General features: G+C 41.4%; 1 protein-coding gene across 10 annotated transcripts in view; it reads left to right on the top strand.

Annotated features, from left to right (window-relative positions):
- The window catches only part of akap6 (A kinase (PRKA) anchor protein 6), a 503,941-nt gene that overhangs the window by 356,192 nt on the left and 132,991 nt on the right, over nt 1–14,758 (top strand). For all 10 annotated transcript variants that reach the window (XM_080202862.1, XM_080202863.1, XM_080202861.1 and 7 more), the window contains one exon: nt 7,739–7,859. In XM_080202862.1, the coding sequence (XP_080058988.1) occupies nt 7,739–7,859 (121 nt within the window). The remainder of the gene's footprint in view (nt 1–7,738; nt 7,860–14,758) is intronic.

Here is a 14,758-nt window from a genome sequence, read left to right as displayed (position 1 = left end):
TAAGCTCATATCAGGCCTTTTTTAATTAAGTAAACTTACTCAAAATGTTAAAATGATTGATAAAATTACAAACTTGAAGCTAGGCCTTAAGTACCATTTGAATAAATGTTGATGAACACAGGAGTTTGCTGAGTTTAATATTTCAGTCTTAATTTCTGTACTCATTCTATTTATATGCTTTTAGCACAATATTCTATAGTTACACTGTGTTTACGAACTCCAAAACAGCTGCTGTTTAAACTAACATTGAGCATTTTGAATTTCTGCAACTTGATATCTTATATCTCAGAGTGTTTCAGCAATAGGAAAACACATCATCATGCTCAACCCCATCATATTCCAGGTATTTCCCAAGCAACCTGCCTTATATGTTGATGTATCTCCATTACTTAAATGGAATTAAAAACAATACAAAACTTGTGTCCATTGTCACATAGGATGGAATTTTCCATTTATTTGTCTGAGGGCAGGTGGGTCTGGTGGTGTCCTTCCCGCTGGCCGGAATTCCACCTAATTCCACACTTGGGACCTTGTTAAGCATCATAGGTAAGTATCAGGCTGAATCACCTGATGGGATAAGAGCTGATTTGCCTGAGGAGTCCTGGCTCTAAGAAACACTGCAACCTCGTGTCTCCAGCCCAGGAAGCTGTCGTGCGGGAGGACAGAGCACCTGGTAACTGCAGCCAGAATGCCACACAGTGCCAGAAGAGGATGAATGATCTTACGCACTCCACCAGGGTAAGTTATCTCTTAACTCCCTTCATAATCAAACTTTCAACACGCCTTTATGTCCTCAAACTCTCCACATCCATTAGTTGGGCAAACATATTAACACTCATTCCTTCACGGACATTTTCACATACTGTCTGTCATGTTGCTCACACACCATCCTCTGGCCCTTCTGTGGAGGGATCACCAGACTCAAGGGGCATGCATTTCACCCAGCCTCTGCTTCATTCCCCACTGATCACATACCTTTCTTTCACCTTCGTACAAGCTAAGCTGGCACACAGCAAATGGAGAATGCCCAGACCCAGGGGAGGAATGGCCAAGATCATTGACCTCAGCAAATTTGAGGAGGCTTGTGGAGGAGGACAGTAATTTCTCCTGTGGGGAAAGGAAGAACAGCTTCTTCCAACAACCTTCATCACTTCACCAAATCCTGACAATCAGTGAGTCAGAAATGTACTCCGATATAGCTTATGCTCATCAATTTAAATTCTATTGTCTATTTTCCAGGTACAAGCAGATAGAGGTCACCAACACTTCTTAAGCAGCATTCCGAGCCCCCAGAGCACTTTCGACGATGAGGAGGTTCACAAAAATCCATCATTGCACTGACTTGCAGCCTCCACCAGTGCAGAGAGACACACCTCAGTGGGGAATAGCTCTGGACTTGACCCAAGGTCACTCTTTAGAGAACAACTCTCAAACACATCCCTGCAGCAGTCAGATGGAAGGGACATCCAAGGTCCTCAGTTCTCAAACTGTGGACCAAACAGCCAATCAGTCCCAGTCAAATGATGAACCTCAGGAAGCAGCTGCCAGCTCAATGATAGAGACACAGTGGCAAAGAGTGGAACATCAGGCAGAGATTCAAAGTCAGGAGGAGTCCATCCGCATTCTGTCTGATCTTGTGGCTCTGACATAAGAGTACCTCAAGGTCACCTTGGGAAGGTCCAGCTGTTCTTGACAAATTCGCATTTGGCCCTGCACTTGGTGTTACCCATCAGGATGTGTGACCACTAAGATGTAGGTGACATGTGGATAATACCTTGACCTTCCTCTCAGTGCATGTCTCTTGCAGGAGTTAGACTGGGTGCTTTTGGCACCACAGGGAGGATTCAAACACTCCAGGGCCACTTCTGAGGACACTGCGAGGATGTGCAGCCACTCGCAATCTCTTCTGCCTGCATCCACATCTACTCCAGTAGCACAGGCCACCGAGGGTACATCTGCCTTGAGCAGGAGACCCATATGAGGCCAGGGCCCTATAGGTCTTGGGCCACCAGAGGACATCCACCAAGTTCATTGCAGACATTCGAATATAGCAGTCAGCAGGCTGCTTCCTCCTCTGCTGCAGAGGTTGGGGCTCCATGAAGATGTAGTGGTGAGGTTAGGAAAGTTAAAAATTGGTGATGTCACTTCTGGTTCACGGAATGCTATCATTGTAAATAAATTGCACTTTTGTGAAATCATTTGATGGGTTTGTGAATGTTCTGGTCAAGTGAAAACATTCTGCATTTATTGTTTGAGATCATCTTATCTCGAGGTTTAGCTATTGTCCCACTCATAGAATTTCTTTATAAAATGAACTTTCATGCGATGTAAACTTCAGTGCAACTACAGACTGACCTTTTGTGCGTTGCCCTAGGAATTGTATTTTAATCTTTATTTGAAGTGTATGTTGGGATCTATCTCAAGTTATCTAATGACTGAGGGCAGCTCATCAGCTCTGATACTTCAGTAGTACATGGGTCTCCTCATAGTTCTTGAACTCAGCACATGCACTTCTGGATGAGTTCTGCAGGCTGGTCTGTATTTGAATCATGGCAGTGTTTGCATCATGAGAAAGCATCAAAGCTTGTCTCACATCACTGCTATTCTCATTCTTCAGTGAACTTTAAGTTCCCAGAGTGAGCACATTGGCAGAGCACCATTGACCAACAGTGCGATCATGTCCCAGCATAAGGCCAGAATGTGCAGGACATGTTCTCTCAGCAGTTGTTTTGACCATCCCCTGAAATGACAGGAAATGACTTTGAGGGTGAGGAGAGATGTGGCATATGATCTCACTTAGCCTTAGTCTTCCTGGAATCTGTCAGCAATGAAAGTATCACAGGAACATCTCCCACGTCCTCCTTCCTCCATGGCATTAGTATGCTCATATTGTCCCTCAACAGCCCCTAGAGCTTCCAAGTCCTTTTGCCCCCTCCATCTTCCGATGAGCTCTCATTCTCCTCCAAGGGCTCACCTCTTTTCATAGTCAAACTGTGAATGGCACAACGCACTGCGACAGTATGATAAACCCAATCAGGACTGTTTTGTAGTCAGCCACCTGAGTGGTCCAACAATTTGAAGCATATGTTCGGAAGTACCATGCTTTGCTCGAGAAGGGAGCATGTGAAGCTGTCAACAGCATTGTATATTTCTTCAGCATGTGTTTAAGGATGATGCAACAGAGTTATCAGCTAGTGTTTAAATGGATCGCCCATATCCCCCAGCAACCAGGCCTGCAGACATTCTGGCCCCTTGAACATCCCAGGCACCTAGGAGTGACTGAAGATATAGGAGTCATGGTAACTTTCATCTCTCCCTCCTTTTGCCTCTTCGGTGAACGAGGAGTCTGAGAAACAGTGTTGAGTCCTGAATCCATTAGTCCTTTTGCCTTCTGTCTGAAATGAAACATCGAAGACAACAATGATTTAAGGATACAGAAAGAAGAGCTCTGATTTAGAAACCTAGGAAATATTGGAACCTACAGCTTTGGCTGCTTTACTTGCATTGTCTAATGTAGCTGCATACTAGGGCGCACATCGAGGCGAGCAAGCTAACATTCCAGAAATGTGACATCTGGAGCCCTCTGTGGGGTAATTAAATGTCTCATACTCCTGGACAAAACCAATGTTACATTTGGTTTTGCTGGACCCTATTGTTCTGGGACCTCAAAATGATCTGCTACAACTTTACTTCAGGAGTCCTACGCTCATTGTCCATGTGTCTCTGATTTACCTGAAGCCTCACATTGTGGATGTAGTACCATATAATCCCTACAGTGGAGAAAGAGCAACTCAGTCCATCAAGACTGCACCAATTCTCCAAAAGAGCATCTCACCCAGACCCTCCCCTCTGCCCTATCCCTGTAACCCCACACATTTACTCTAGCCAATCTAGCTAACCCGTACATCTTTGGACTGTGGAGGAAACTTGAGCACCCGAGCAAAACCTACGTAGACACAGGAAGAAAGTGCAAACTCTACATAGGCAGTCACCCAAGGCCATTGCAGGAATGGCTGCACTTCAAACATATTTTACTGGTTGCAATGAGCTTTGGGACTGAAATCATGAAATGCAGATTCTTTGTTTCTGCCATCAAACACTTACCAATAAAGTTTTTGATGGGCATCTGCATCTGTATCCCCTAACAGGTGCCCTTGTGGTTAAATTGGAAACATGCTGGGAGGAGGATTAAATTTGGCTTCCTGTCCCTCACTATTCCTCATTCTCTTCACTAGCATCTGGTATTAGCCAGCTATTCCATTGTGGATGCCATCACAGCCAAACTTGATCATCTGGGATCATTAATCATTGATCAGGAGATGGAATTCTGTTAATATTTTCCTCGCTATCTTTGTGGCACTGAAACTAACTTTAGCTCCCTTACAAAGGAGAGGCATGGTGGCACAGTGGTTAGCACTGCTGCTTCACAGCTCCAGGGACCTGGGTTCGATTCCCAGCTTGGGTTACTGACTGTGTGGAGTTTGCACGTTCTCCCCGTGTTTGCATGGATTTCCTCTGGGTGCTCCAGTTTCCTCCTATAGTCCAAAGATGTGTGGGTAAGGTTGATTGGCCATGCTAAATTAATCCTTAGTGTCCCTGGATGTGATAGGTTAGAGGGATTAGCAAGGTAATTAAGTGGGGATAGGGACTAGGTGGGATTTGTATCAATGCAGACTTGATGGGCCGAATGGCCTCCTTCTGCAATGTAGGGATTCTATGAAACACCCCATGTAAAACCTGCTAATTCGGCATAGTTTGTGGATTGCATATAGTCTGCATACTTAACTTTGAAAGTGCCCTTCAAGCTTGTGGAAATTAATGCTCTGGGAACATAGGTCCAAATCATAGAACCCTACAGTACAGAAATAGGCCTTTTGGCCCATCGAGTTTGCACACCGACCACAATCCCACCCAGGCCCTACTCCCATACCCCTACATATTTACCCACTAATCCCTCTAACCTACACACCTCAGGACACTAAGGGCAATTTTTAGCATGGGCAAGTAGGGAGGTCTTGCTGCGGCTGTATAGGGCATTGGTGAGGCCGCAGCTGGAGTACTGTGTGCAGTTTTGGGCGCCGTACTTGCGCAAGGATATTTTAGCCTTGGAGGGAGTGCAGAGGAGGTTTACTAGGCTGATTCCGGAGTTGAGGGGGTTGAGCTATGAGGAGAGGCTGAATAAACTAGGCTTGTACTCGTTAGAGTTTAGAAGAATGAGGGGAGATCTCATTGAGATGTATAAGATGATGAATCGGATGGATAGGATAGAGGTGGAGAGACTCTTCCTGCTCAAAAAGGATAGTAGGACTAGGGGGCATAGCCTCAAGATAAAGGGGGGGCGGTTTAGAACAGAGTTGAGGAGGAACTTCTTCACTCAAAGGGTGGTGAATCTCTGGAATTCTCTGCCAGTTGAAGTGGTGGAGGCTGCCTCGCTAAATATTTTTAAGACACAGGTTGATGGGTTTTTGATGAGAGAGGGGATTAAGGGTTATGGGGAGAGGGCGGGAATGTGGAACTGAGCCATGACAGATCAGCCATGATCTTATTGAATGGCGGGGCAGGCTCGAAGGGCTAGTTGGCCTACTCCTGCTCCTATTTCTTATGTTCTTATGTTCTTAATCAACCTAACCTGCATATCTTTGGACTGTGGGAGGAAACCCAAGCAGACATGAGAAGAATGTACAAACTCCACACAGACAGTGACCCAAGCCAGGAATCGAACCCAGGTCTCTGGAGCTGCAAAGCAGTGGTGCTAACCACTGTGCTACCATGCCGCCCAAATCTTACTTCAGTATCTGGTGGAGTTTAAATCCGATTAATAAATCTGGAATATAAAGTTAGTCTCAGTAGTGAAGTCATGAAATTCATCTGATTCACGAAACCCATTTGATTCACAAATGCCTTTGTGAATCTGCCATCCTTACATGGTCTGGCCTACCTGTGACTCTAGAGCCACAGCAATGTGGTTGACTCTGAGCTGCTGTCTGAAATGGACTGGCAAGCCCACGTTTAAATAGCAGTTGAGGATGGGCAACAACTAATGCCGTTGCCAGTGAGGCCCACATCCCATAAAAGAAAATGTTTTAAAAAAGGAATGACCATGATCCATAGCATACAAAAATACAATAAGTGCAAGCATATTTTTTAAAAAAATTATATTATATCTCTTGCACATCACTTATTTTTCTTCAGTGCCATTAATATTTTCTTAAGAAATTATTTAATCCAGTTTTTAAATAATCACTTGCAGAGTGTTAGATTGTAAATTAGAGCCACATAAATAAATTGAATTTGAAACCCAACCTAAATTGTGTCACATGAAAACTTTAATTTGTTTTAATGCATGTGAAGTTGAGCAACATGCATGAGACACTCTTTGTGGGAGAAGTTAGTTATATATGCTTCTGAACATACTTGATGAAATCAACATTCCATTCAGGAACTGTAGAAGAACTTGTACTCTGCATTTGAAATATATTTGAATGATAAATGCCTCCATAAATCCAATGTGCTGCTTTAGATTATTCAGATTGAATCTAAAGGCACAACTGTGTGATATTCATGATTTGAATTACCTAGAATATATATTTAGATGTGAAAACACAGAACATTAATTGTGTTACCCATTGAACAAACCATCGTAGTTGTAACAGAAACAATTCATGTTTTAGAGTTGCAGGAAAGAACTTTTTTTGCTACAACATTTAAGTCTGCTTTTATTGAACAAAATTTTGAAAAGTTTTTGAACGTGGCAGGAAATCTTTCTGGAGAAGCAAGTATTTATTTCCATTAAATGCTATTGAATAACATATTTCAATAGAATTCAATAGTTAATTTCTGATAAAACATGTTTGACATTCAGTTCAGTTGATGCATGTCGATGTCAGGAATGACATTTATGTAAATTTTCTTGTATATTACAACTGTATATTACCTTGTTGATGTCTGCATTTTATACATTTACAAATGCTTACTGTGTTAGAGTGCTGGCACTGAGGTGTAAACCAGAGAGTTCAGTTAACTTGGGCAGTGTGCTTTGAACTGAACACGGCTTTAATGCTTTTAAGCTGCTCAATCTAATGATTTATTTAGCTGAAAATTGTACAATCTTTCTTTGAATTTTAACGATTACTGCCTTTTGAGAATTTGTCATTTTGACTTTTTGGCCTAATCTTCACATTTAGCATGTCTACAGGAGGCACCTGTCTAGAGCTCCATCCAGCCCTTGAGTGGCTTGGCATAGTCGCTCATGCCCGACTAAAATGTCTGTCTGATATACTTTCAACTTTTTAGAAAATTTTTGGCTGTAGGTTTACCTTCAGTGCTGCTGACCGTCTTGTTTAGCTGTTGTACCTTTATCTAGTTGAGATTGTTCTGAAAAAAACTACATTGAAATGGAGATTGTTAGACTGATTTAAAGCAAGAAACAAGTTTAAACAAGTTTCCATAATATGTTTTATCTATACATTGGAAAAATGATGAAATAATGATCATGGGTTTTCATTGCTGGTGTCTAATTATATGAATGTTGTGTTTTTGTCTCTCTGATACATTATTACATTATTTTATTAATCATGTTGTGCTTTCCACCTATGTTGGAATTTAATTAAACCTTGCTGACTAGTTTTGAGTTTTAATTTTCTATATAACAAGTAATTACATTTTCCACTCAGCATTCATTCAGGAATATATATTTTATTTATATAATGCATAATGCATTTTTAATTCTTCTTACCAGCCTTCTGGACTTTGAATTGGAATATCAGGAGCTTTGGGATTGGCTGATTGACATGGAATCCATAGTGATGGACAGCCATGACCTGATGATGTCAGAAGAGCAGCAGCAGCATCTTTACAAGGTTAGAGCCTATGTTACTGTCTTTACATGGATATGGAAAATCTGATTAGCCTGACAAGTCTTTCTCTCAGTGGACATCTTGCTGTTCATTGTATATATCATGGTGCCTATTAGAATTCCCTTCCCCGTCCCCAACTTCATTTCCATCTCTTGCATGCCAGCAGAGAGTGCAGACATCATAATTGCCAAAGAGTTCCCTTTATCACATTCTATTAAGTTTAATTTTATAAAGGAATGAGGAATTCTTCCCGTAGATGAGTAGAAATAAAGGAGACAGAATTAATAAATAGACTGAAGCAAAATGAATAGTCAATGAAAGTAGGGTTTCTACTTTACAGTATGTGTTTCAATTTGACGTTTCAGACAGATTAGGCTGTCCTTCGGAAGCTCGAAGAACAGTATTTGCCAAGAGTCTGGTTTATCGCTGCACCAGCACTAGTTGGTTTTCAATGAATTTTTATTAGTACCAGATAAAGCAGCCTTTATTGCTTTGTTATTTTACACACAATTAAAACAAATATATTAGCCTCTATTATTAATCTGAATTCCCTCAAATAATAAATACATATATATTTCAGCACTTTGCTGTTACATAGTCCATTAAATACTCTTTTGTATGATATTACTTTACCCTTTTGTTGATACAAAATCTTGAAGCTAATACTGTAGATGTAATGGCATTTTAAAACAGAGCACGGGTAATATGTTAGAGCGTTTCAGGGGTTATTTTCAGCCGAAACTCCATAGCAGTAAATCTGCCTCGTTTAGGCTATTTTTTATTGTTGTAATTCTGACAGTTGTCATCCCTGAATTGCTTTGAACATATGGCACATTTCAAAGAGCAGATTGTGAATCGTAAAGGAAAAAAATTAATAACCACCATCAGAATTGACAACAGGATAATGACAAGAAACAACCACCCTCTGGCTCTTTTAGTAATTTTTCATTTTTATACAAGGAATGGAAATTCAAGGTCAAACAGAAACCAATCTCTTATCTTAGTGACTTCATCAGAAGTTACTATCGTCTTTAAGAGTGGCACTGGAAAAAATATCTCCAGTCCAGGTTTGTGCATTATCCGTTACACTAAGGGAAGCGGCTGGAGGCAATATCTTTCACACAGCCAGCAGGTGAATGCCACTAACTCAGAGCTGGAGTACAGGGGTGAGAGTTAAGGGGCAATCAGATTTTGTATTTTTAAGGAATCTGAGGAAAGAAAACAGACCATTTGCAGGAAAGCACTGGGAGAGAACCAAGGGTAGCTTGAGAGAGAATCAGACATACATTCTCCAGAGGCATAACTATATACATGAAAAGAGAATTTTGAAGCAGAGTAGAAAGCACAAAGGAGGTTTGTGTATTCTTTGATTTTCATTTGAATGCACCACATTTGAGGTCCTTCCGTTACCTGGATGAAACTGGCTTGCTGCTAATTAGAAGTGGGCAGTGAGGCACATACAGACAGCTGAAAGAAGCAATTCTTCAAAGTATCCCTTAACATAGGAGAGCTTGTCCAAAAGAATCAAGCATTCTGCTTCATTTGCTGTTACTATCTGCTCACAGGTTTGTTCTTCACCTCTACTGAACTTTATCCTTCCAGTCTCTTTTGTTTAGTTCTCCATTGTGTTAACTGCTGCTATAAAGTTTTTCCCCCTTTTTAAGAATGTAGAATATTTCCTTTTGCCAGTACTGCTCAGTTACAGATGAAGGTTTCTGTCGTTTTGAAGTAAATTTGCTTCAGAAATTCCATTAATTGAATAGTCAGAGTTTTGGCAAACTAAGGAAGATTAGACTTAGCTTGAAGATCAGCTTTGTGAACAGAAATTTTTGAATCCACATTTGATTTTGTATATGATGAGAGCATGCCCAACAAATTTGGTGTCCCCAAGCAGGCTGACCATCAACTATCTCGCTCCCCTCTTATGATATGCAGCATCGTGTGATTGACATTGTGATTCAGTGAATGCAATTCATTTTAAAGGCATACTGCACCCTCCTAATAATAGTGCCTTGATATTGAGTTTTCTATTGCATTCATTAAACCTAGGCCTTAAAGATGACCGCAGAGCTTAAACAATGTTATAACTTTGTGACAGTAATTTTCTACAGATTAAGCCCAAAAATGAAGAACTTTCCACTGTTGTTTTTCCTTGGCTACATTTCTCATTGTGCGAACCCACGAAGAGCAACTTTTTTACTTGTAATACTTTGTGGTGATGTTGATGGAGGAGGGGTATGAGAATCTCATGACAAAGTTCCAAATCTATTTTACCTACATTAAGGATATGTCATGTTGATGTTGCCTTGCATTTATGTATAAAGAGTTATTTGATTTTTGAAATAATGTAACAACATTGACTGATGAGGGGCATTATTCCTTAAGAGTGCCATCTTCTGAGACTGTCATTTGAATTTCAGATGTAACAGCATCCACAGTCTTAAATAAACCATGTATTGACCCATCCACTAATGGGTTTATTGTAAGAAAACAAAGGTTCTGCTCTGGAACTAAATCCTCAAGCTTACGAGTAAACTTTTAAATTCACGCTGCAAGGCACATTGGTAAAGGAGTCTCAGATGGGGAAGTGAATAGAATTTTATCAATAAATTTGTATTTTAAATTCTGTTTTATCTTTTTTGATGCACTATTAGGCATTTTATTTTATACCATGGTCTATTAGTAACATTGAATATCGCAGTCTTAATGCTGTCTGTGCAACTACTGTCCCTCCATTCGAGGATGGCACTTCCCAAACTCCTCCAATCATAAATATCAATACTGCCTCTCTTCAGAGTGATTTTGAACCATTTTCTTTGTCCTCTCCTGGAATGTTGGACATTTGAGAGTTGAGAAAGCAAATCCTGGTGAGGTAGAGTTTTCAGATATCTGGATATGGTGTCCAGTCCAATCACTTAAAAAGAGCTTCTTTCCTGCTGCCATCAGACTTTTAAATGGACCTACCTTTATATTAAGTTGATCTTTCTCTACATCCTAACTGTGACTCTAACACTACGTCCTGCACACTCTGCTTTCCTTCTCTATGTATGGTATGCTTTTTACAGCGTGCAAGAAACGATACTATATACTATAGAACATAGAACATAGAACATAGAACATTACAGCGCAGAACAGGCCCTTCGGCCCACGATGTTGCGCCGACCAGTTAAAAAACAATGACCCTCTAACCTAAACCAAACCCTTACCATCCATAAACCTATCCACGGATCTCTTAAACACCCCCAAACTAGGCGCATTTACAACTGCAGCAGGCAGGGCATTCCAATCCCTCACCACCCTCTGGGTAAAGAACCTACCCCTGACATCCGTCCTATAACTACCACCCCTTAATTTAAAGCTATGCCCCCTCGTGCTAGCTTTCTCCATCCGAGGAAAAAGGCTATCACTGTCCACCCTATCTAAACCTCTAATCATCTTATATGTTTCAATAAGGTCCCCTCGTAGCTGCCTTCTTTCTAACGAAAACAACCTCAAATCCCTCAGTCTCTCCTCATAGGACCTCCCCTCCATACCAGGCGACATCCTGGTAAACCTCTTCTGCACCCTCTCCAAAGCCTCTACATCCTTCCTATAATGTGGGGACCAGAACTGCACACAATACTCCAAGTGCGGCCGCACCAGAGTTTTGTACAGTTGCAACATGACGCTGCGGCTCCTAAATTCTATCCCCCTACCAATAAACGCCAAGACACCGTATGCCTTCCTAACAACCCTATCTACTTGATTCCCAACTTTCAGGGATCTATGTACACATACACCTAGACCCTCTGTTCATCCACACTATTCAGAGTCCTACCGTTATGCTTGTGATAGTAATAAAATCAAAGCAACAAAAGTCCTAGTGTGCACAAGAATTTCTGTCGCTACACTCCTGACCTGCAGTGAGACCTAGCTGTCAGCATTATGTTAGGACACTAGAGAAATTCCACCTACAATGCCTCTGCTGGATTATCCAGATTCAATGGGAGGATTGTTGAACAAACAGCAGTGTCCTTCTTGAAACCAGCTCCATAATCATTCCTGAACAAAATCAACTTTGATGGACTGGACACCATATCCAGATAATTGAAAAACTCAACCTCACAGGACCTGGTTTCTAAACTCTCAAATATCCAACATTCCAGGAGAAGACAAAGAAAATTCTTCAAAGTGACTCTGAAGAGAGGCAGTATTGACATTAATGATTGGGAGGAGTTTGCTATCATTCGTTCAAAACAATGACAACCTGAATAAAGCTACATTATGTTTTGATGAGGCAGAGTGGTGGCAGAAGAAAAGGAAGCAAATCTTGTAAGAATGTAACCAATGATAATATTGGATCTGTTACCATTGGTCACATTATAACATGCTGTGAGGGTCAGCTGACCTGGTAGACTATGTAATGACAATGACGTGGTGGTCAGTTGACCAGCTGACTCAGTGCAAATAAGGAGCAGTTGGGAATAGTGGGGAGTTTTGATGGCCTAGGGTGTGGCCTCAACTGTTGGCATAATGAAGTATTTTTATTAAATCTTTTTCTTTGATAAAAGCAAATTAATGCGGATGCTGGAATCTAGCTTTGACAAAGGATCATCTGGACTCAAAACGTCAGCTCTTTTCTCTCCTAACAGATGCCGCCAGACCTGCTGAGATTTTCCAGCATTTTCTCTTTTTCTTTGATCTATCAGTTGGAGTAAGTTTTTGTTTTATTGCTTGCAACCAAAGAGTTCCTTCAGCTAGATGAACAAATCTTGTACTCTGGATCTCACTATCACGTGGGGCATCCTGCTCCATGTGAGCAACAATCTGTGGATTGAGAATTGGCCTTATCAGCTATATGAAACCCATAGCACAAATTGATATCTCTGAGTAGGTGCCATCCTTGAATCAAGGTTGGTACGTGATCTCAGACTTTTATATCTTTTTTCCAAACAGAAGAAGGTCGATGTCTAGAGTGTATGGGGTCCTTGATTATGCTGGCTGCTTTTCCTTGGTAGCGGGGAAGTGCAGACATTGTCAATGGATGGGAGACTGGTTTGAGTGATGGACTGGGCTTCATTCATGATCCTTTGTAACTTCTTGCGGTCCTGGACAGAGCAGGAGCCATACCAAGCTGTGATAGAACCAGAAAGAATGCTTTCTATGGTGCATTTGGTGAGAGTTGCAGCGGATATGCCAAATTTCCTTAGTCTCCTAAGAAAGTAGAGGCATTGGTGGGCTTTCTTAACTATAGTGTCCACATGGAGGGACCAGGACAGGTTGTTGGTGATTTGGACACTAAAACCTTGATGCTCTCAACCATTTCTGCTTCATTCCCATTGATGTGAACGGGCATGTTCTCCACTATGCTTTCTGAAGAAGATGACAATCTCTTTCATTTTGTTGACATTGAGGGAGAGATTATTGTTGTCGCAGCAGTTCACCAGATTCTCTATCTCGTTCCTATATTGTGTCTCATTATTTTGTTGACTTGCAGAGATTTTATTTTGTCAAGCGCTCACTACCATGTGTTCCCCCTACATACAGAATTCAAGTTTATAACTGCTTTTGCAAGATGTGACGCAGTCGAGGGAAACCTACTGGGGACACAAAGATAAGTATCATCCCCGAGAGGAATGGGATACTGCCCCCTGGTAGTGCCAACCTGAGTGCCAGGTGAGCCCTCTGGGGAGATCCATTGGGCGGGAGATTGCCCCAGTGCTTATTTGGGAGGGGAGTGTGGCCACAGTCCTTGTGGGAACGGTTCCCCATATCTGTGGGCTGGGGGAAGTATTTTTTCAGTGCACATCGGGGGCATTGTTTATCAGACCGTGCCCTGCCAGCGTGATGTGAAAACCGCACACCCATATTTTCTACACACAAAGTGCAGGGGAACCTGGAGAGGAATCTCAGCTACGCAGCTGGAGAGCTCCTTGCCAGTTTTCTCGCCTCTGTCAACAACTGATGCACACAGTGCAAAATTCCACCTATTCTCTGCAGTTTGTGGATGACTACAGTATCATTGCTCACTCTGCGAGAAATTTGCAAGCCATTCTCGATCTCTTCAATCCTGCATTCGAGAAACTCAGCCTGTCCTTGAATGTTGCAAAAACAAGACTCTCACCTGGTCAGCCAAACACTGCACCTCCCATATCTGTTGAAGGAAAAACTCTGGAATATGGTGAACACTTCAAATACCTTGGTAGCCACCTCTCTCAAAAGGCCACAATTGTTATTGCCAATCCCAAGTAGCTTTAGTTCCATTGAAGAGCATGCTCTGTCTCTATTAAATAGTTTTATTGAAGCATAACCTAACGTTTCAAATCAAAACAACTTCAAAGCACAGAACTGCTCCAAGATTCCCATCAGCTTTGATAATTCAGCTAAAAGGCAAGTCTGAAACTTCATCTTGTTAATCTTCTCTGTCTCTGTCAGTGATCTTTCTGGCTCCAAGCCTTCACCATATTGCCATCTATTAATGTCTGTGCTGTTCTGTGTTATTTTCTCAGGGTGTAGACCAACATTTATCATGCTACTTCACCAGATTTTAGATGATAGTTTTGAAATATTTCTAGAGTGCATATTTGCACTTGTCCAGATGCACTTGTCTAGTTTTGCTTTATCTATTTAGTTGTACTGAGTTATTCCCTCTCCGTATTAAATGTCGCTGTTGTTTGATTCTACAGTTTCAGTAGCTTGTTTAGTTCAGGTTGTGATTTTTCTTGAAATTAGTTGAACTTCAGTTGAAGTCACAGCTGTTATCCATTGTATGAGTTTACTGTCACTTTTAAGTGTCTGATGCTGCTCCACTCACTCTGATTTCAGACAATTTCCTGCTGCCTGATTGAACAGTTGTAGCTTATTTCTTCATCTCTGTAGTGCTCAACATTATTACCACTCAGCTTTAAGTTTTCAATGTACTG

This window comes from Carcharhinus amblyrhynchos, chromosome 14 (genome assembly GCF_965287045.1).
Source record: "Carcharhinus amblyrhynchos chromosome 14, sCarAmb.v2.hapA, whole genome shotgun sequence".
Classification (NCBI taxonomy): Eukaryota; Metazoa; Chordata; class Chondrichthyes; order Carcharhiniformes; family Carcharhinidae; genus Carcharhinus; species Carcharhinus amblyrhynchos.
Note: the sequence above shows the minus strand (reverse complement) of the source record. Positions and strands in the feature narration are given on the sequence as shown.